General features: G+C 36.5%; 1 protein-coding gene across 6 annotated transcripts in view; it reads right to left on the bottom strand.

The window, feature by feature from the left end:
- The window catches only part of RHBDD1 (rhomboid domain containing 1), a 30614-nt gene that overhangs the window by 2639 nt on the left and 6216 nt on the right, over window positions 1-21759 (bottom strand). For 3 of the 6 annotated variants that reach the window (XM_031596356.2, XM_090147276.1, XM_090147275.1), the window contains exons 3-6: window positions 20149-20281; window positions 13108-13196; window positions 12349-12408; window positions 9227-9346 (exon numbers count right to left, since the gene is read on the bottom strand). In XM_031596356.2, the coding sequence (XP_031452216.2) occupies window positions 9227-9346; window positions 12349-12408; window positions 13108-13196; window positions 20149-20281 (402 nt within the window). Of the gene's footprint in view, window positions 1-465; window positions 9197-9226; window positions 9347-12348; window positions 12409-13107; window positions 13197-20148; window positions 20282-21759 lie in introns of those variants that run through there. The other 3 variants (XM_031596360.2, XM_090147277.1, XM_090147279.1) reach the window with 3 other exon arrangements.

Below are 21759 nucleotides of genomic sequence, written 5' to 3'. Positions count from 1 at the left end.
CACAAGAGAAAACAATGCACGCAATGGAAAACAAAGCAAAGCAACTGCTCCAAATTCACATTAAGTTACAGAGCAAAGAGAAGATTAAAAGGTTGTGGTTGCACACAGCCTCAACCAATGGGCCTTGGGAAACAAAAACATTCTCTGAGCTAATGAAGAGTGTTCAGGATAAACTAATTAGCCTTAAAGATAATGCAAAAGTCTTTGTGATAGCTGGTATTTCTTAAACCTCCACCTCAGGATCTCATATCAGTACAAGTGCTGAAAACCAAAGGCAAGTACGCTATCACGCTCATTTTCAAAATAGATTTTTAATTGCAGTTTGGAGTGAGCAGGTGAGACCTGTTTACACTGGGTTTTAACAGAAAGTCCAATTTACAAAGGGGTTCTTCTAATTTCTTATTCATTTAGCAGAGCATTTTAATTTGTAGAGCACTCACCTAATGCAGCATTTTGTGAAAAATACCAACACGTGGTCAGAATTTCTTTTGCACTTGCCAAGTAGGGAAGCTGTGGGAAAATGTATCCAGAGATAACAATAGCTGCCCAAACACTGGCATGCAGCAACAACAGCATCAGCATTTAGGAAACGAGAAGCATTGTGTGAAAGTATTTTTTAAATCCATTAATACACAAAATTAATGTGTATTTTAGTATTTTATCTTCAGTTTGTCCCTCTGTTTTAACTACCAGAGACAAACCCGAAAATAAATTTAAGCTGTTTGTGTGTCTGGAAAGGGTACTTCATTGTTTGACAAATGTGACATGAACTCCCTGGAACTTACCATCACTTACCCCATGTAGATGCATTATTCTCCATAGCAAAACAGCATGCCATGCTAGGAAATTCATCAAATTTAAGTGAGGAACTACTGTTATCTCATTTTGAATGCATTTCAATGGCTATCTTAATGCTGTGACAATTATGAATATACATGTGTGGCAGCAAGTGCAGATGGGAATTAGAAGATAATGATCAGAGTACTACATAAACCTGATGTGCACTGGAAACCCTACAGCTTAGCACAGGTCCCATCACTGGTTAGTTCTGTTTTTCACTTTAAATCCAAGAGTAATCCCATTGTCTACAACAAATCAGTGCACTTGACGTGCAGCATGAGCAGAATGGGTTTCATTAATTAAAAAGATTCAGCTTTTTTTTTTTTTTTGAATGTTCATTCACTATATTTATTTTCCCTCATTTTACTTCCTTATACATAGAATGTGTGTTTGGAAACAAAAACACCGTTGTTTAACTGTATCCTATGAGCACAAACTGAGAGACATGATCTTGAAATGTTCCATCACCCAATGAACATTCTTCCTGAAGTGAAAAAGCCCCATAACTCCACATTGAAAAGCAGGAAGCAAAATGGTAAGCAGACATCAGACCCTTCCACAATAGTACAAAGGGGAAAAAAGGCCCAAGAATGCCCAACAAATCTTTTAACACCAACATTTGTGAATGCCTCATATTGTGAAACATACTGGAATACTATTTTATCTGCAAGTAAACCACTAAACACTGAATTTGTTACAGTATTCTCAGTAGTGATGTTTATGTCAGTGCATGAAAGTTTCATAAAGATCAATCATTGCAATTCTTGGTTCTTTTTTTAATTGCTATGTTACACCTGGGTTAAATAGAAAATAATCAGTAAGTTAAGACTGATCAGTCTTAAATTATGACTTTTGACATATGAAGAGTAATACAGTCATGACTGTAAATCCTTCAAATTGCTGTACTGTACAGCATCAAAACAGCACCGTAATGCTGATTTTTGTTTTTTTTTTTTAAATCATCATGAAAACATTTCAATTAAAAAAAAAGTATCTTCCATCATGCCACTGTCCATGAAATACCAAGGAGTCTCATGAAGTTGTGGATTTTTCTATGTAGCACCTGTGGCCAGGTTTTACTTTAGAAAGCAGATACCATTTGCAAATTAAGACAAGTTCTGGCAGAGTGCCCCAGTATCCGCTCAATTCATTAAATATAAAGAGCTCCAATAACCACTAGAAACAGAACAAGATTTTATAACAAGGATGCAAAACACTCCTTTATCTGCTGACACCAAAATAAGAAGAGCAACGTATTTCAAAACCTTCCTGAGAAGATATTTTTGTACATCAAACAACACGCTGATGAGTGAAGATGTTTCAGTGAGTTTTAAAATAGGAACATAAATATATAACTGCATATACCTAAATTACCCCATTACCCAAAATAGTTCTGCCACCCCTTTTAATTACAACAGAAATATTAATGAAGTAACTTTACCTAACCAAAATATTTATAGGCCACGTTGTTCAGAAATGGTAATTAGGCCACAACTGCACAAGAGAATGTAATCTTTTTTTGACACATCAGCAAAAAACTTCAAGACTAATGGGCTTCAAGACTGCATTTATAGTATTTAAAAAAATCACAGTAACAGCAGAGAGACAAAACAAAGGATATAGCACAGAAATTAGAGCACAGCACTAAACCCTTGCATACCATATTTCAAAATTAATTTTACTGTGAATGAGAATTGTCTTCTGTGCATAAGGAGAATACTCTTACTCTGAGAGTTTTTTTTGTTGCTGAAGTTTACAGTTATAGGACCAAAAATAGAACAGAATGACTGTAAGTGCAACTAGTCTAACTAAATCTGTATTGCTCTCAGAGATAGGGTTTGGGTGGTCCTGTGCGGAACCAGGGTTGGACTTGAGGATCCTTGTGGGTCCCTTCTGAATCAGGGTAGTCTATGACTCTGACACCTTAATATATGCTTCCACAAGGCTTAAGGATCACTATATCTGCCTTATCTTTGTTTTCCTGTGACTGAGATTTGTGCAAGAAAGGAAGAACTTGCTGAGGAACTGCAAGGTTTATAGGAAGCACAGTTAGTGCAGGCTAATTATTTTCCCTGAATACATGTCAATGGACACTACTGTACTGGACAAGGAATAGCCCATATCACAATTTCTAGTTATTCAGAAGAACATTTATCCGTTGAATGATACGTGAATGTGAACCTCCAACCACACACACTGCAAACACAAAGCAACCAGACCACTCCACAAGAGAGCACACAGATTTCCCACAAACTCTGGAGGTGTTGATCAAGGTGTGCAGCAGCTGCCTCTAGCAGCAAAGCCAAACCCAATGGGCCAGCTGACAGTGCAAGAGGCCATTTGGTTACTGTTCACCTACACATTATTCTCTAAACGAAATCAGATCTAAGTACAACTTGAAACATGACATCCTGTCAGTATAATAATAATAAAAAGCCATAAGATGTCTGAAGTGTTCATTTTTCTCCTCTGCATTAAATGTGGTATAAGGAAGAAAAATAAGAATCACCATGTAGAGTTTTCATTCTACCTTTTGTACCTACCACAGAAATACTGCCTCAAATCTCCTGCTCTCTGAGGTAATGGCCTCAGTTTTAGGTAAGGCAGCAGGATTTTCAAGAGCTTCCAAAAGCATCAGGAAGATTGAATATCAAAGAGAAAGTTGTTTTGTATGCTGCTGCACACTGACAACAGCAGGAACAGCAGGGAATGTTTGTGTAGTTACTATACATGTAACAAGTATAGAGATACCTATGTGATCTATACCTATATATACCTATATAGATACTTGTGCTTTTGTTTTTTTTTTTTGTTTTTTTTTTTTAAATGCAAGGTACAGACTCTCAATAGAAAAAAAATATAGAAGAGATGCAAACCAGTCTTAGGACTGTAAGGACATCACTGGGATTTTGGCCAACAAGACAAAAGGAGATTTATGCTTTCCACAAAACTACTAGAAAATACTTATTTATGTAGTCAGACATCAGGAAAAGATTGAGAGCATTTTTGAGACAGTCCCAACAAAGTGCAAAGTTACACTCATCTGTAGAATTAATCCAATGTTAAAATAACAAGAATAAAATAGTAGATTAATGGGTAACTCCAAGATTAGGATTATCCACAGATCTTAGTCTGGAGAAGCTTTTAGTGGTAAACTAGGTTCATTCATGTTCTCAAGAAATTTAATATACTTAAAATCATGTTTGGAAAAAAAACTGTTCTTCTTCTAGCGCATTTCTGCATGCATAACTAAGACCCAACAAAGAAATTCTAAACAATATCCTCTTCCCAGAGCCAAGAACAAGAATCCCAGACAGATGGATTGAAACACCAATGACGACTGAAGCCACTATGCAGCAACTCCCACTTTCTCCAGAGTGGAAGAAAGCACTTTTATGTAGCCCCACACAGCTTCTTCTAATTACATCCACAGCTGTTCAGCAGAAGGGCCTGTTCTCCAGCAAGGTGACCCTGCCAAACCCACTGTGGAAGGAAGGAACATTTCTTCCTCTACAAAAAAGTTAATAAAGAAAAAAGAGTCCAGAGACCACTGAAGTCAATAAAAAAGCTCACATTTGTATCACTGAGTCTTGGATCAAAATGCCAAGAACAGACTATCTCCATATGTAGATCCAGCTTTCGTAACAGAAGTAGCATGAATGTAAGGAAAACATTTCTAGCCACAAAGGTTTAACTATTTCTTTAATAAAATGTTTTCTTGCTGTTTTCCTTGTCAGTCAAAACTTGTGTGAAGGAAAGAATCCAGAAGAAAGTCGCATTAGTTCAAAAACGTTCTCATATACCAGAGAAAAAGGCAGTATTCTGTATACTTTTTAGCATGAAGACCTATATTGCTACTTTGTGTCAGAAATAGTATATATATTAAGTGCAAAGATAAGTTACTGAGATTTCTATATGATCAAATCTTTTGTAGCAATAACCAGAACCTGGACACTACCCTGTCACTGTCAACTTGTTGCCTAAAGTCCAAAGGAAGTCAGCCACACAAGGCAGCATTTCCAGAAATACCAGCTACAGTATCAAGGTTTGATGAAAGGAACACAGGATGAGCTGCACCACGAGTGTCGTCATCCCCAGATGTCAAATACTGCAATTAGTAACCTTAGCACAGCACTGCATCCAGGGCAAATTAGAGAGAAGCGAGCAAAATCAGTTTCCTGGAGATCTGCCCCAGCAGAGCACTGGTGGTCAGGAACACAGACCACAGATGCAGTTCCAGGAAGCTGCTGAGAAAGCTGTGTTAGAAGCAGGAGAACTTTCCATCCAGAACACATTGCTGGGCACCTAAGACCAAACAGCACCTAAAGAACAAAAAGTTGGACTTAAAGAATCAAGACACCAATCTTAGCATGGGTATTTTGAAATCTATTTCAGTCTGGTATCATGCATTGAACATTTGAACATATAATTTAAAGACATTTCTACAGAAAGCCATCAGTCAAGTCAAATACAATGACTAGCATTCCTGCAGTAACAAATGGGGAAGATAACTCTGAAGAAAGATGGAATTATACAGCATTTCTGCTTCATAATTCTTGCAATCTTCAATGGACTTAGCACATTTCATAGGGTACTATTAAAACGTCCCATCTCAATTCAAGGAAACAGAAATAGGAACTCTAAACTAAAATTCAGAGAACTGACAAGCCTACATACTTCATAACCACATGGCAGATGTACCTAAGGTGAGCCTGTGCTGGGCCACAAACTCTTTCTTAATTTAAATCAGAATAAAAGAAACGCACATCTAGAAATGTGTTTTGTAACATAAGAGGACTATCTACATACACATACTTATAGGCATTTCACTTTAACCACAGAATACAAAGACCATCACCTACACGTTTAATAACTTAAGAGGAAAATTCCTTTGTGCAGAGACACAAATTTGCAAGAGATTCTTAACATTCTTGAGACTGAAAACCACAAACTTGGAAGTTCAGCTCACAAAAACAACCCAGCGCCCACCACCACAAAAATGCAAACCCACATCCCACACCAATCAAGATATTCTTCCAAGCAGAATATAAAGGAAACAACAGAGAAGAGATAGGGCATACTGGGGTTACATTAAAGACAGCTGCTAATATGAGGATTAAACCAGAACAGAAAGCCATGCACTCTAGCTCCACAGTAAAACCATACAGCTCAGCTATAGAGCAAGCAGAAATGCAGTGCCTTTATGCTGGGCTTAGATAACTCATGCATGGTGGGATTATATAAAAAATTACTGGGAATGAACTTGATGAACACCTTGATACAAATTAGTCTGCAGTTGTGGACAATAACAGGACATTCTGGACTGTGCCACAGATGGCTGTACTAGCCTGGCAGGATACTAACACAGCAATTTGCTAGAACACATCTACATTCCAAATCTAATGATACATTTTGTGGCCTAAAAACCCTCGTAAAGGCATATGTCTAACTAAGAAAAAAATTACCACTGTCCTTTGTTCAGCCAAGTTACAGAGCAACTATGATGGTTTAAATGTCACAGCTGGAAAAGATGATGAATCAGAAGAATACCCTGAATTTTGGTCTTGGTACCTGTGTTTACATCCATTTACGTGTCTGCTTCACATTATTTCATGTAATTTTTAGTTGCGTTAAGTACCTGTTTCATCATCCATATAATTGCAGGCTACAGCGAACGTCACGCAAGCATCTTCTGTTGAAAGGGCAGTACTCACTGAAGCTAATTACTTTTCATACTGACATGGAAGAATATTCTATTTGCTCATTAGCACAAAAAATTCATCTCACCCTTTGTGCCATTCTAGTGCAGGTACAATCAATTACAAACCCTGTATTACTTTATTTTGGAAATATGACCTGTATCTGTAGGTAAGATGAACATCAAGTAACTTGTTTTATGAAATATTTTTAAAATTGAGCTCTCAAATATTTTCCAAACTGAAACGGCAAGTAGGGAAAAGCGATGCAAAGCTAAAACACTGCTCAAAAGCACTGAAAACAACATCTGTAGGAACGTCACTGCAAACACCACACAATATGATACATGTTCCCACTTATCTGCATGGTCCAAAAGCTCTAACCAGCACGGAAAACAAACATGACCACAGACATCAGAAGTGCTGCTGTCTCAAACTGTAGTTAAACCTGTAACTTGGCACACCAGCTATCCAGTTAGCTAGAGATGGTAAGTTAATTCTTTCTCAGGTTTCATAGAGCATCCTCCAAATAAGAATACATTTCCTCTTATCTTTGTCCAAATGCTGCATGGAACTCCAAAATACGAACAGAAAGAACACTCACCTACAGTAACATAAATAATTTAAAGGCTACAGAAGAAAGGTGCAGGTGTTCCACATTGATGTATGAAAGACTGAGATGCAATATGTCCAATAATTTATATGATCAATTTTGTCCTTGTTATTACATCATTTCATTCTATGGCAGTGAAAATATCATCACTTTCTTTTATTGTAATATCAGCTCCTATGTGCAAATCCCTTCCACAGTCAGCTCAGAATTTGACATCTTTGGATACTTGAGACTCCAATAAAAACTTACAGCTTTTTCTTCTATAGCGTGACTTAAGGCTTCAAAATGAGAGCCAATTGTTTCAAGGCTGCATCTAAACCACCCTTCACCCCAAGTCACAACGCAGCCATTACATGACTATGCTCCAAAAACTCAGCAGCCACAGGCACTCAGCTGTTACAGACCAAAGGACCCGTAAGAGCAGGACTCTGTACACTGACTGCTTGGAAAAATAAGCAAAAAAAAAAAAAAAGATCTGGTGTATTCCCTTGATGGTTTAAAAAACCAAATGACCACAAACATGCCTCATACTCTTGCAGCATAACACATGGCAAAATACTGATCTTGAAATTTTCTAAAAGATTTTTCTCAATCAGTTAAAAAATGTTGTAAAACATCATCTAAAACACCAGGAAAAAGTGTCCCTTCTAATAAAGCTTATTTTAGGCATATTCCTTCCCAAAAACTTATATTTATGTAGGACAAAATACTGATATTATTTGGTGTTTTATTTTTAAAATTCCTAAGACAACAATGATATCAAACATATCGACTTGTGCTGACAGAACAGATGAACCAGATGCTATTTTATTCATTTCCTTGAAAGATAAACCCCTCACCAAGTACCAAGATTTTCAGTGCAGTGTGGTTTTAAGGGAACTGCTCAGATTACTGTAATTTCTAACCGTATCAGTGACAATTTTGCTGCAGAAGTCAGAGTGGGTTTTCCTGTTTTTTCAAGTTCCTGGTTTTACAGTATTCACGGGCAGTTAGGAGCAAATTCCATGAGAGAACAAAGGTGAGCACACAAAAGCAAAGACAACTAGAAAAAAAATACTTTTATTACTACTATTCCTCCAAGACTGAACGTCTGTCTCCAAGCTGACTTCCCACAACTGATGCAACAAAGCAAAAAGCTGCCTTTACTTAAAGAAGTTAACCAAATATTCAAGCTGAAAAAGCCTTTCCATAGCACAATGTTGCCTTGTCTGCTGCCTTGTTGAAAATGTTGTAGATAAGTGATGTTCTTCATAACAAATAGCATCACAGCAGTTGTGAGTTAGTGATGATGATTTGTGAAGCTATTCATTTTCCTATTTTGCCTGAAATTTCTAACAGCCATAAAGAAGTCTTTTTATGAGCACAACTGATGTAAATTTTACACACGATGCTCCAATAATGTACTGTTAGCCTACTAGGCATATTTCCTTCACGTCTGTTTTCAGAAGCTGAGAAGTATATCCCAAGATGGTTTTTCTTTCCCTCTTGACTTATTTGAATTATAACAAAAGTAAAATATATCTCAATTAATATATTCTATATTAATTCAACTGATAAATTGCAATTAAAACAAAAAGCATTTTTATTCCTAAATTACTTTTCCCCCCATCTTTCAGCTAGCTCTCGTATAAACTTTCTTCACGGTGAAAGAGAACAACATCAAGAAATTGTTACACTACTCCTCCAATACATATATAAAACAATCAGCAGGAAGTTTAAATATCAGCAACATCAATGTTCCTCTGTTATACTGCTTCATATTACAGTTGAGAATGAGAGGTGGTTTGTTTGTCTTTGGCACAGCAACTTTGTTTATTTAAAGGTTTGTTTGTCATAAAAGCATTTCTTTTCCTGTAGTAGCAGCAATTAACAATACGTAATTACTAACACACGCAGTTATGTGAGAATGACGCTGCATCCTCACGTTTGTTCTCTGAAAATTCTACCTGGAAACATCTGGTCATTTCTGAAGAGATGTTCATTATTTACGTTCAGGATTTGGACAACACAGCCTTCCTATTCCTCCCATCTCAACACAAACCATGATCTGAAAGATGACATGTAATGAAATTCTTACTTCTTTCATTCAGACTGTTTAGCACTGCCCTTTCAAGCTGTTCCTCTTCACTGAGCCCACCTGTATAATCATAATAGTTCCTTGGTGTTCTGTATTGATCATCTGGATATCTGTAATACTCTGTAAAGTGAAACCAAAGAAAATAATCAGCTGCTACACAGTGGGAGAGGAGTGAAAGCAGATGTTACCTTTACATTGTCTTTCTTCCACAAATCAGTTTAATTTGGAAAAGAAAAAAATATGATTAGGAGTCAGGAGAAGCGGGGTGAGAAAAACAGTAACACTGAAGATATAGCAAGGATCTCCAGCTTTGCAGCATTGTTACAGATGTCATAGCATTACCATTATTTCACGTTTCAAATAAATGGAAATAGTTTTCATCAGCTCCCCCCAGCACGTAACTTCCAGTCCTGGGCCTTCAATCACCCAACAGCAACAAGACAACCACATGGGCTTCAGGCTTTTCCATGTGTGCCTCACCTCACCCCATAAACAACGTGTCATCCTAAGTGCAAATCACATTTGAACCTAGAACACATCTAAAGAATTCTGCATTTCTTTTGTGGGAATATGTACAGTACTGTGCTATGCCTGCTCTAAAAAAAGCCAACACAGCCTGCAGATCTCATCTGCAACCACTGTATTTTCCTGTACCAAACATTTCCGTCCATGAACAAAGTCAGTCAAAAACAAGCATGGAAAAATCATCATCCATCCAAACGTGCGATTTAAAAGAGAAGAAAACAACCTGGCTGAAGAATGGAATGAGGCTTGATTTAACAGAACCTAATCCTGCCTGAACACAGAAAACCCAACCTGAGAAAAACTAATGAGCAATTTGTTTTCCAAATGTATTTTCAGAATATAAAACTTCGGATAATTTCACTTCTCTTCCAGACAACCAGACATTAGATTTGGAAGAACCAAAGCACAAAATGAAAGAAATAATGGAAATATTTCTGCATTAAACAAGTACAGCATGCCAGCTCTTTTTATCTTCAGATAATTAGCTTCAGTAATAGTCACATATTACCTCGCTAGTTACAGATTCCACGTGGAATTTCTATAAGGAAGACTTAACAAGCACAGACTACAAACTGAGATGAAATTGATTTCATACGCGTGTGTGCACATGGTTTTATATGAGCATACACACAATATAGGTGGACATAAAAATGCAATCCTGCTCTTTTGGGAACAGACAACAACAACTGACATTGGGATAAATTTTCATAAAAGTGCAGCAAAGATTTGGTGTTGTCCTCCTGCAACCTGAACTTCTGCCATTTTTCAATTATCTGCTATTCCTCCGCTTAGAAAATGATGAACATGTATTTTTAAATCTCTATAAATTAGTCATTTTTAACAAGCTTGAAAAGCTTTTCAGTCACAGTGGCTAGATTTAAGAGACAATTCTGCAGAAAAACATAAAACCAACTGCAAGATACCACTTAGTTGACACACACATTTTGGATGCAATCTTTATGCATTCCTCTTATTCCCCTCTACATTATGTTAATCTGAATGAATGTCTTCTCAGCTACAAATTTATTTTCTGGAGGCTTCAAAACTGCCTGCATGAAGACTATAAAAATCCTGGTTTTATCTGATAAAAGAAGGATGCTGTCTTTTAAGTTGACCGTAAAATATGGTAAATGTGATACTGTACACTGTCCTCGAATTGTAAGTGCTGACAAAGCTGTAATCTTCTGTTTTATGATGAGAAACAATTGAGTAACATCGACATGTTCAAGGTGTTCCTATTAATCCCAATAAGCATCCTAATATTTTATTCATGAACTGTCTTTGGAGTAAACCTAATTCAGTCACCAATTACTGTGTTAAAATTACAGCTGAAATATTTTTTTTTCCTTCTAAAGCTCTTTCTTTGTACTGTTTCATAAATCCATTCTGATTATCCATTTTTTATTTCAATTAATATTTAAAGTTGGGCAGCAATAATTCAGCAATACAAAAAAAAATAAGGTTGTACTGTATGTATATGGTGAACCTGCAACACTACAGAGAGTGTATTACTATATGGCCAAATGTATTACTATATCATACAACAAGCAAAAGGTGAACTCTTCCTTGAAGACTCCTGTAAGTAGGATGAAAGATAATTATGAAGAATATACATAGGGAAAAAAATATATATATATAAATATGCTTATTTTATAATTCAGTTTACAGAAGAGAATTTACTAAAAAAAATTGTTATATCTAAAGCCAAGCTTGGAAGATGGGATAATTCATATTAACCTCACTCCTTCAGTTCCCTTCCATGAACACCAACTCAAAGCAGCACCACTTTGGTTGCTATGGGGACTGCTCAAGCCATACAACAAGAACCAGACTTCCTTTTTGCCAGTGCCCTACAACTTCTTCTCAGGTGCTATGTAGTCCCCTGTGTCATTCTATACTACGTGAAATACTGTTGCTGGTTAGGAAGAGCTGGAAAAGAAGTACAGAACAGTTCAAGATCTGTTTCACAAAGTTTGTCTTTAACCCCCACCCTGAGCATCTGGTGTCTGTACGATGGCTGCAACAGATTAGAGAATTTAAATATCAAGTGCAAGTTCTTATCTTCATTAGCAAATTAAATTGTCTTTTCCAATATCAACCATTTGATTTTCCACACATGCTGCTATACTGGTGTACTGAAGGAAGGTTTGGTCACTATTAACACAGAACACAGAGTAATGCAGATGAACAGAAACTGTACCTAGGTGAACATTCATAGCTGGTCTGAGAATGCCAGCTGGAAGCAGGTAGCTCATGCACCATACATCTCCTATGTCTACATCTTATTTTATTGAACAATTTATTTTATTTTTTATTGGTCTTTAGGTCAAACGTTATACCTTTAATTTGAGAACTGGATTAATAAAAATCCTGGATAAATAAACATCTAAGTTACAACTACCCTTGCCGTTATTTGTAAGGAAAATACACTGGGATATTTGGTTATTAGGAATTACAAATCAAATACTTTTGAAATACTCAAGGGCAAAATTTTCCATTTGGTCAGCTCTTCTGCATGTTTTCTATTACTAGCAAAAATTACACTCGTATTTGTAAAACCAAAATAAATTTTTAGGTAAGCGGATGAGAACATTTACCTGAATAACCTGAGTAGTAGTTCCTTGGCCTATCAGGGTCTGTGAATGAAGAAAAGCCACCTAGAAAGAAGAATAACACATATACAATTAGAATAAAGTCTTAAGTTACCCTACCTATGAGGTAACAGACAGGTACTGTGACAACCAAGCCTAGCACACGGTTGCAACAGGTAGACTTCTAAGTAAAACTGAAGTTTAAAGGCATGCTCACATAACAGTTAGCACAGCTGTATTTAAAAATAGATGTTAGTATATAAATACATTGAAAGTTACCACCTCATAAAACTGTTTCCACAGCATAAAAACCTGTATCAATTCAGTGTCACAAAGCTCAAGGAACCTTGTAACACTTTCTCAAGCATCCCTCAACTTTTTCTAAATTTGAAGATTTCCACATGAAGCAATACAAGCAACAGAAAACCAACACAGAAATATACTGTGTTCTGGCATATCTCTATTGCTTTGCACTCCATTTAGAATGACATCTTACATGGAACATTTTACCTCAAATACATAGTTTTAAAAGAATGGTAAAAATGTATTCCTTGCAGCAAAAACATTACACCTGAAAGACACCTTTAATATGGATAAGAAGGAGTAAAACAAGAAGGTGAGCTTTTCTTCTGCTCTTCTTCACTCTATTTTTAGTTCCCTAAAAATCTGCTGGAACTGCACAGACATCTGCAATCGTACACAAGATGTACTGATTTTTCAGAGCACCAATGTCTCATGCAGATTTTACAAACCAAAACAGGCTACCTGCACAGGCTTTCATGATCTTTTTCAGAGGACCCATTGTGTACATCAGTCCAACAAGAATCCCTGCCAGATGGCCAGCAAAAGAAGTCCTATGGGAAAAAAAATAAAATCTCATGAGCGATAGAAAGACAGGCTTCTTGGGTAGGAAACCTGAAGTGCAGGCATCGTAATCCAGGAAGTCCTTATGTGACCAAGCATAGAAAAGTGACAATGACATAGGGTAATGCAAATGCTTATTAATTTCTGCTCTGACTTCTATCAATCTATTTTTTAATGAGTGTTAATTATTCTTTTAAACCCAGATGTGCAGTTTATAGAATTCCAACTTACAGAAATCCTTACCAAAATTAATTTCCTCATTTCATGATTTCTAAGAAAACATTGTACATGATCAAATTGAACTGAGCAACGTATCAATTTGAACTGAAGTGCAGTGTTTTCTTTCTTTCCTTAGAAATATCCTAACATCAGTGCGTATACACTTACAGACAAATATGCAACATATCTTGAAGAAGCTGGAAGCTAACAGGAGAGATCACTTCAATTGCTTGTGTAAAGGACAGAATATTGATTCCCTACAAGCATTTAAAGTGAAGTCTTCCTAAGGCAGAAAACTCATTTTAATCTGTAAAACTTAGATCCATCAAATTACATTGAAACATCCTAGTAGGAGCTACCAAAACTCACTACGGTTTCAAATGAAAGCATAAGTACAGCACTTTTTCACTGTACTATCAGTTCAATCCTACTATGAAATGGAAGTCCCATCCCTGGAGATGTCCAAGGCCAGGTCACACCAGGCTCAGGAGCACCTGATAGAGGCATAGGTATCTGCATTCATTGGAGGAGGGTGCACTAGATGGCCATTAAGGGTCCCTCGCAACTCATATTATTCTACAATCCCTAAATGCAGACCTGTTCTGAAATGTTTGTACTACAGTGCATTCAAAATTAAAAGAGCAGCAAGTAAAAAAACTGAAATCCATATTATTTCCTAAACATACCTGTTTACTTTAAAAATACGTTCATTGCCCATTTGTATATAGAATGAAAAGACTGAAGTCTTCAACACAGAAGCATTACGTATGGGGTAAATCCAGAGATTTGCTCCAAGTATCTCCATAAATACTGTGTTTCGATAAGTTTACAAACCAATTCTCTGCACTCAACTTAGGAGTTCACTGAAAGAGTTTAAATAGGCTCTACTGTGAATCTGCAGAAGCTAATACACCAGGTAAAGATTTTCTATACTCAAGTAGGTAGGAACATCAAAAGCAGAAAATGGTCACAAAGAAATACCACAAATTAACCAAGTTCCTCCTTTATCAAGGAGGTAAAAGGCCTCCCCAGAATGAGAAACAGCAGATGGCATGTTGTAGGAACACAGCACTGCTTCACAGCATTTCTCAAAGAAGGTTTAAAACCCTGAGCAGTATGAACTACACTAAGCAGATACACAACCAAATAGAAAACCTGGCTTAATGCTTATCAGTGATTTGTTACCAAACTAAGGAGATGAATTGAATGGATTTCCATATTTTCAGTATCAAATATTATTTGTGAATAACAACAAGCTGAGAGAGGCTGCAAGAGTTACAAGAGACAGCATTACAACTTAAAGCAACCCAGACACAGTGACAGAAAAAGACAGGATAGGATACAGTAAAGACAAGTAGGGAGTTCCGGATGCATCACAGAAATCAGTGCCTGTACAAACTGGAAGGGACCAGCTAGTAAGAGAGCTTCAGGACAGAGCCCAACACACACAGTGAGTCAGATGGTAAAACACAGATCAATGGGCCACTACAGGAAAGACAAGTATTCTACTGGAAATATACAGAAGCACTGTATGAAAGTAAAACAAAACCTACTCAGATGGAAATTCAGTTTCTGCAGACGGAGCAAAAAGAACAACAACAGGAAACAAAACGCTAACAGGAAACAAACGCAGCAGCCATCGACACAGAAACAAAGGAAGAAAAGCTGCTTACTTTTAGAAGACCTCAGGTTAGGAGGGATCTCCAGCAAGACCTTCTTGTCCCCACTGCCAACTCTTAAATGAGGTCTGGGAAGGGGTGGATTCTGGCTCCTCCCCTTCCAATCACTCTGGTACATTGCATGCACCTGAGCTCCCCTGGGTTGGCTCTGCCTGCCCACCAGGTGCTCAATCACTGCTTCAAGCTTTGACTCAGCATTTCCACTACAAGTAGATTGCCTTTTTAAGAAATTTGCATAATATATTTCTTCTTTCTACAAGTTTTATCTGCTGACATTGAAATTAATGACAAAATTGTAACTGTTTTCACATGGCAGAACTATAGGCACATTGTAGAATTAAATGCCATTTTGGCTGAAAGACACAAATACAATTTATTAAAAGCACAAAAGTTGTAGGAAGGTCTTCTCCAAACACACTCCTTTCACTTGTATTATAAATTCCACTGCTCTCATATCAAATTCAGAAAATTGAGGGTACTCCTATGTTCTACTTTTTGAATAACGAATATAATTTTGGATATATTATCAGCCATAAAGCAACCTCTGCTGTCATATGATTCCAAAAGAGTATTTTCACATTATTCCCAAGAACATGGGAATATTGTTGACTTCAATGTCTATTTTTATAAGTTGACTTATTATACTGTTAGACAAAAATATTCTCCTGATTGCAGGAACAAGATAAACTATTGTCTTTTCTCCTTCTGGTTCAGAAAAACTGACAGATTTATTTTGTGTTACAACTTCACTTTGTATAAATACAAACTGAAATTTGAATGGAAATAAAAATGGGGCTCTTGGCTTTTTAAAACACATTTTTTTCCCTCTAAATGTCAACAAGCTTTTATCAATATTAACTAATATTCTCTTTGATACAAAGAAATTCAAATGAAGCCTCATGTAATTTTTGTTAGAAAATGTGGATCTCCCCAGAGATACTATTTAAACCATTCACTTCATACTAATGATGATTATGCAATATGTCTAAATGCCATTTCCTGAAGAAATTTGCCATCAAGTTGATGTGCACTTTACTCAAGAAAAATCTTCCAAACAGAATTAATTATACTTCTTCATTTGTCTGTGTAGTTGCCATGAAAATCAGTGTCATTAAAATGAAAACCATATGACAACATTTACTCTTCAGCTATCCAGTTCTGACACAATGCTTACAAGCCTCTCACAATATTATCTTTTAAAATGAATACTGTCCCAGTATTCTCATGCAGAATCCAAGTTATCTCCTCGCTGCTGGCACATTTATCCTGACTAGTTTCCACTCTGTGGCATCACTCACCTGACAGAGCACACGAAAGAAGAACAAGGAAGCCTGTATCACTTCACGTCTGTAATTTCCTCCTAACAGCAAACCTGAAAGACTGGTTGGAATTATCATTCATGCACAGAATAAAGCCACTTATTTAGCATCAAAGGCATGTCCTTAGCCACTGCTGCAGCCTTCTGTGACAAGAACTTATTTTCATGCATCTCCTACTCTGATGCTACACTAAGAAGTATACGTTCACTCAACAAAGAAATAAATAATGGGACACACTACAAAAATCCAGACCAACTTTATTTTGAAAAAAAATAATGGATATTTTCAGATAATGGGATGAACCTTATTATTTATAATAACAATTTATTTCAAAATTAACTCAAGCATGTTGTCACATGCACATGAGTTTACAGCCTCTGCTTCAAAATTTAATCTTGCTGTAGTGATTTAACCCAGTGAATGGTTCAGCACCTTACAGGTGTTCACTCACTCCTCCCCTTCCCAGTGGGATGGGGAAGAGAAGAAGGGAAAAACAAAGTAGAACTCATGAGCTGAGATAAAACTATTCACTGTGGAAGAGAAAAGGAAAAGGAAAGTAGTTATGGCTATATATGTACATCTGAAAGCATACAACAAGTGATGCACAAGTAATTGCTCACCATCCCCTGACTGATCCCCAGCTAAACCCCTGAGCAGCTGAAGAGAGTGAGAGATGAACTCTCACCTCCTTCAAAACTCCTTCTGCTTGATGTCATATGGTATGGAATATCCCTTTGGTCAGCTCAAGACAGCTGTCCTAATTCCATTCCCTCCCAGCTCCTTGGGCCCTTCACTGCAAATGGCCTTGGCTTAGCAGGCAACTATAAACATGACTATGTTAGCAGCACATTTTTCTCCTAGAACCAAAAACAGAGTATCATATCAGACACTGAAGTAAACGATTCTATACCAGATGAAACTAAGACACTTGCTTAGAAAGAAAGGCACACAGTCAATTTTCCAGTGCTAATGAAACTACCCGAATGCAGATTAGATCAAACTCATTGAATAAGTAAAAGCTAACTTGTTTTACACACTCGTGTGCAGCACTTCATCTTTGACTGGAAAGTGGAAATTTGTTACTATGTAATACAGAGAAAAGTAAAAAATTGACAAAACAAGATGTTAGAGCATGGTTTTCACCACTAATGTCATCCCTGTCAAATTTCTTGTGCTTTTTTGGGTGCATGTGCGGTTTTGTTTGTTTCTCTTCCATGCTCTCTTGTTCATGAGGAACATTCTCATCAGCAACACAGATCAACAGTAAACCCAATCAATAACCAGCAATGACTCAGTGATATCCTTAAGCATTAAACACATCCACAATTAAAGAAGCAGACTAGATAAGAAAATAGGAACATAAGAAAAGATCTCTTGTGGTGAAAAATAACAGAACAAAGCAAAATATTTGTAGTCATGCTAGAGGCTGCACCAGAGTTAAAACAGAGAGGTGAAAGTGGAAGAAAAAAATTAAAATTTCAAACAAAATTTGTCAAAATATATTCCAGTATTTTCAAATATACAAAGATTTTATTTGTTTCCTTTTAATGGAGAGCTCAACAATTGTATTATGTTGACTTCTTCTGACTGTGATTTGCTTTGAAGCTGTGTTCCTGCAGATCCTTGACCCCATGAGAAAGGAAGCAACTAATACTCATAGTTGTATGCTGCGATTTTGTTTTCAATTGTCAGCTATGAATGTGTATTACAGAGATCTGCATCTCTGTGACAGAATGTAGATTCACTCCTGTGCTGCTGTTCTCCAGCTGGGCTGGTTCCCAGTTTGCAAGGTCATCTCTTTTTTTTTTTTTTTTGTATTAACTCTAACGAGCACCTTAACTTGCCAAAAATAAGTCTATTAAATTGGCTCAGTCCAACATTTATTTAGAAACAATTACAAACAGAAATGTAGAACAGAACTAAAGGTTAGAACTAATTTAGTAAATTTTTAACTAAGAAATGTATATTTTCTGAACTACAATAGCTGTCACAGACCTGGAAGGAAAAAATAGTTTTCAACAGGCTCTGTATTAATTCTCAATACTTCATTGGTTATGGATGACCCTGTGATATATCATTCCACTAAAGACTGCACAAACACACCTTGTGTCTGGTGGGACAGAACCCTGCCCCTACTGACCTCTTATTATTCAGAACAAAATGTCACACCCTGATCTACAAAAGAACACCATTTAATCAGGCACCTCAAAAATTGTAACATGCCTTGAGCATGCAGAAGAGGATGTAGCAGTACTGCCCCGAGAGCCAATTACTGTGGTTCATTTCAAGGCACTTGCCAGTTACTAATTAAACATATTATGTTCTGAGACATTAATTTCTGTAGCCTGCTCCTTGCTTTCTGTGGCCTCTGTTAATATGTAAGTGCTGTGAAATTGTCTAAGCAACCCCTAATTACATTCAATTCTGATACCTAAGACAAGGCAGCAGCCTAAGCTTCTATGCAAATTATGAAGACATTTTTAACATTATTTCTATACCTTATATTTACTTTCTACCTCCAGAATACATCTGCAATAACACAACTGGGAAAAAAAATTAAAAACCCAACTGCATCCAACCACTAAACTCATGATTCTTCTTCCACCAGTTGGGTATGTGATATGCTCGTGGTTTCACTTCAGATAATTTTCACTTTTTTTTTCCACTGTTCTTTAAATAACATTTTTTACTATTAATGTATCAAGTAAAAACTATCTATTGCTAAAACAACATTTTGTTTATCAGAAGAACAAAATGAATACACCAAAACTTCTGAGGTTTAATATCATGCAAGTGATCTCTTAGCTGACAATTCAAATCACATTTGAAAAAACAAAAAAACAGCTCCGCTGTTCTTTTGTCTTTTAAACTTGAGATTCCTTGTTTCAGTCAGTCAGGCAGTAAAAGATAAAGCAGTATAAATACTGCTTAAAATAAGTAGAATTTGAATTTTCATTCTGGTCTGGGAAACGTTCTACCTGCCACATCATAGCATCTGATGATTAGTATGTCAGTCTTGTTCCTCTCTTTAATCTTTCTGAAAAGCAGCAAATTGTTTATGAACTGCAATTTGGCAGTTAGTAAATTTTGTGGGTTTCTTTCACATACATTCTCCAATACCATTGACAGTTATAAATTATAAAATATTATGTAAGAGAATAGATGATTTGCAACTACAACTCCAGAAATTAACTGCAGACAAAGGAAAAATTGTGCTGGCATAGCTGAGCACAAAGGAAAACTAAGGGAGGCAATCAGCAAGACTGCAGGACAGTGAACTATGAATTTTATCCAGATAACCCTAGATTTAAAAAAAAAAAAAAAAAAAAAAAAGAGAGAAAAAGCAAATAAAATACTGGATGACAGTTTAATGGTAAACTAGAGCAGTGCCTAGAAGAAATTGACAGAAGGTACCAGGAGAAAAATAAAAAGCAAAGCAGCAGAACGCTATCCCAGGTTCAGCTATTTCGCATAAAGTGAATATCCCTTCCCAGTGCCCACGAACTTCACATCTTCATTCCAAAACTTTGCCATACTTTTGAGACACAATACTCCAGTTCTTCATTTTGACAGTGGTGTTAAGGAAAAAGCCTCAGTACCGAACTGTAGCCCCAACACAGTTTGGGTACTAGCTCACGCTCCTTACACCTCCCTCATAGACATTTCAAACTACTTCAGGTAACCCAAATCTCATCTACCAACTTTGAAGTACTACATGAACTTACCCAGGGGAAATGAAATGAATTGCCACCAGCTCCGCCCAACAAGCATACTTGCTGGATATCTGCAATCCAAGGACACTGCTAACTCTTCCTGGGTTGTAATGGTTGTTAAGAACTTTCAGAGCAAACAAGACTCCTGCAAACAAGAATAAATAACATCAGGAGAGAAGCATTTGTGTCCAGATAATAAAGAAATTAATAATTATTATGACTTAACTGCTGAAATGACAGCTATTAAAACTGGAATATCACATCATGCAGTTTCACAGCACCAGAAAGCAATATTGTTGCATGTCAGAACAATGGTTATTTTTGGTTTTGTTGTTTTTCAGGGATACTTTTCAGTCACTTAAGGATTGAAATTACATATTTGTGTAATGTAGCCAATTCAAAGCTCCTTTTTAAATTAAAAACAGCTATTTATTGTAGCTGTTCAAAATACAACAATTTGAAAATGGGAGCTCCAGTCATAATAATGGACAAACTTAACAAACTCAAAACATTCACTGAGCTGAGAAAAGCCACAACTGACAAGACAAATGCATGTGTGAAGCTCAGCAATACGCTCAAAAATTCTGAATTAATGGAAAAATCATCTTACATATACTCCAGAATCACTTGTTTCTGCAAAAAAAAAAAAAAAAAAAAAGATAAACCGCCTTTAATCACAATAATTTATTTCTAATTGATTGCAACTGTTTTATCATGCAAATAAAAAGCCAATATGACAGAATGAATTTGCATTATTTATCAGAACATCCAAGAAAGGTTATGAAATTCTCAGGAGAAAATGCAATCACTTGAAAAAAAAAATTGGGAAAGTGGCATACTTAAGTATGGAAAAGACAGTCAAGTTGAACATGAACCAAGATATACTAAATTAAAAAACATGACAAAGGTTTCCCCCTCTTCTAACATCATGAAGAACACAAGACAGCAAAACTCCTTTTTCTGTCCAGTGAGGTAAGTATTCTTATTTTAGCATAACACAGACAAATGTTCCTTCGAACACCTCATGCTTACATTTATTGCTGCTGACAGACCTTATTCAGAAACTATACATTTACTTGAGAGCAGAAATATTTGATAGCAGCACACAGTTGAGGAGTTTTCTCTATCCAATCCTCCCTTGGCTCACCAGAATATTCTATGTATAGCTTCAATTTTTATTATTATTTTTGAGGTGTAACTACCTATTGAAAGGTCTGCTGTACTGTCAGGTTCCTGCTATGGGAAAAAGAGCCTGGTCCATTTCATCCAGTTGCAAAATAAGGAAATAAATTCAGGCATTCTAAAACTCTTACGAGATGAAAAATGAATGGGTCATAAATATGCATACAATCTGGCTCTTAAACAGTTATTGCCAGGAAAATACTCATTTCTTTTTTAACATCTGCTCCACATGTATGACACTTGCTCTGACTGAAATTACATATGTTGAAGGTCATGTTGAGAATGCTGAAGGTTTAGGAAGATCAACTACAGACAGTAAGTCTGTCAGAGCTACTTTAACCTACTGGCTGAACAGAGCACGTGCACATAGGCTGCTGCTCACAAGAACTCAACACACAAGGAGTACATGCTTTAAATTTCAGAAGTGATTACTTCAGTGAC

This window comes from Phasianus colchicus, chromosome 10, assembly GCF_987193195.1.
Source record: "Phasianus colchicus chromosome 10, bPhaCol1.hap1.1, whole genome shotgun sequence".
Classification (NCBI taxonomy): domain Eukaryota; kingdom Metazoa; phylum Chordata; class Aves; order Galliformes; family Phasianidae; genus Phasianus; species Phasianus colchicus.
Note: the sequence above shows the minus strand (reverse complement) of the source record. Positions and strands in the feature narration are given on the sequence as shown.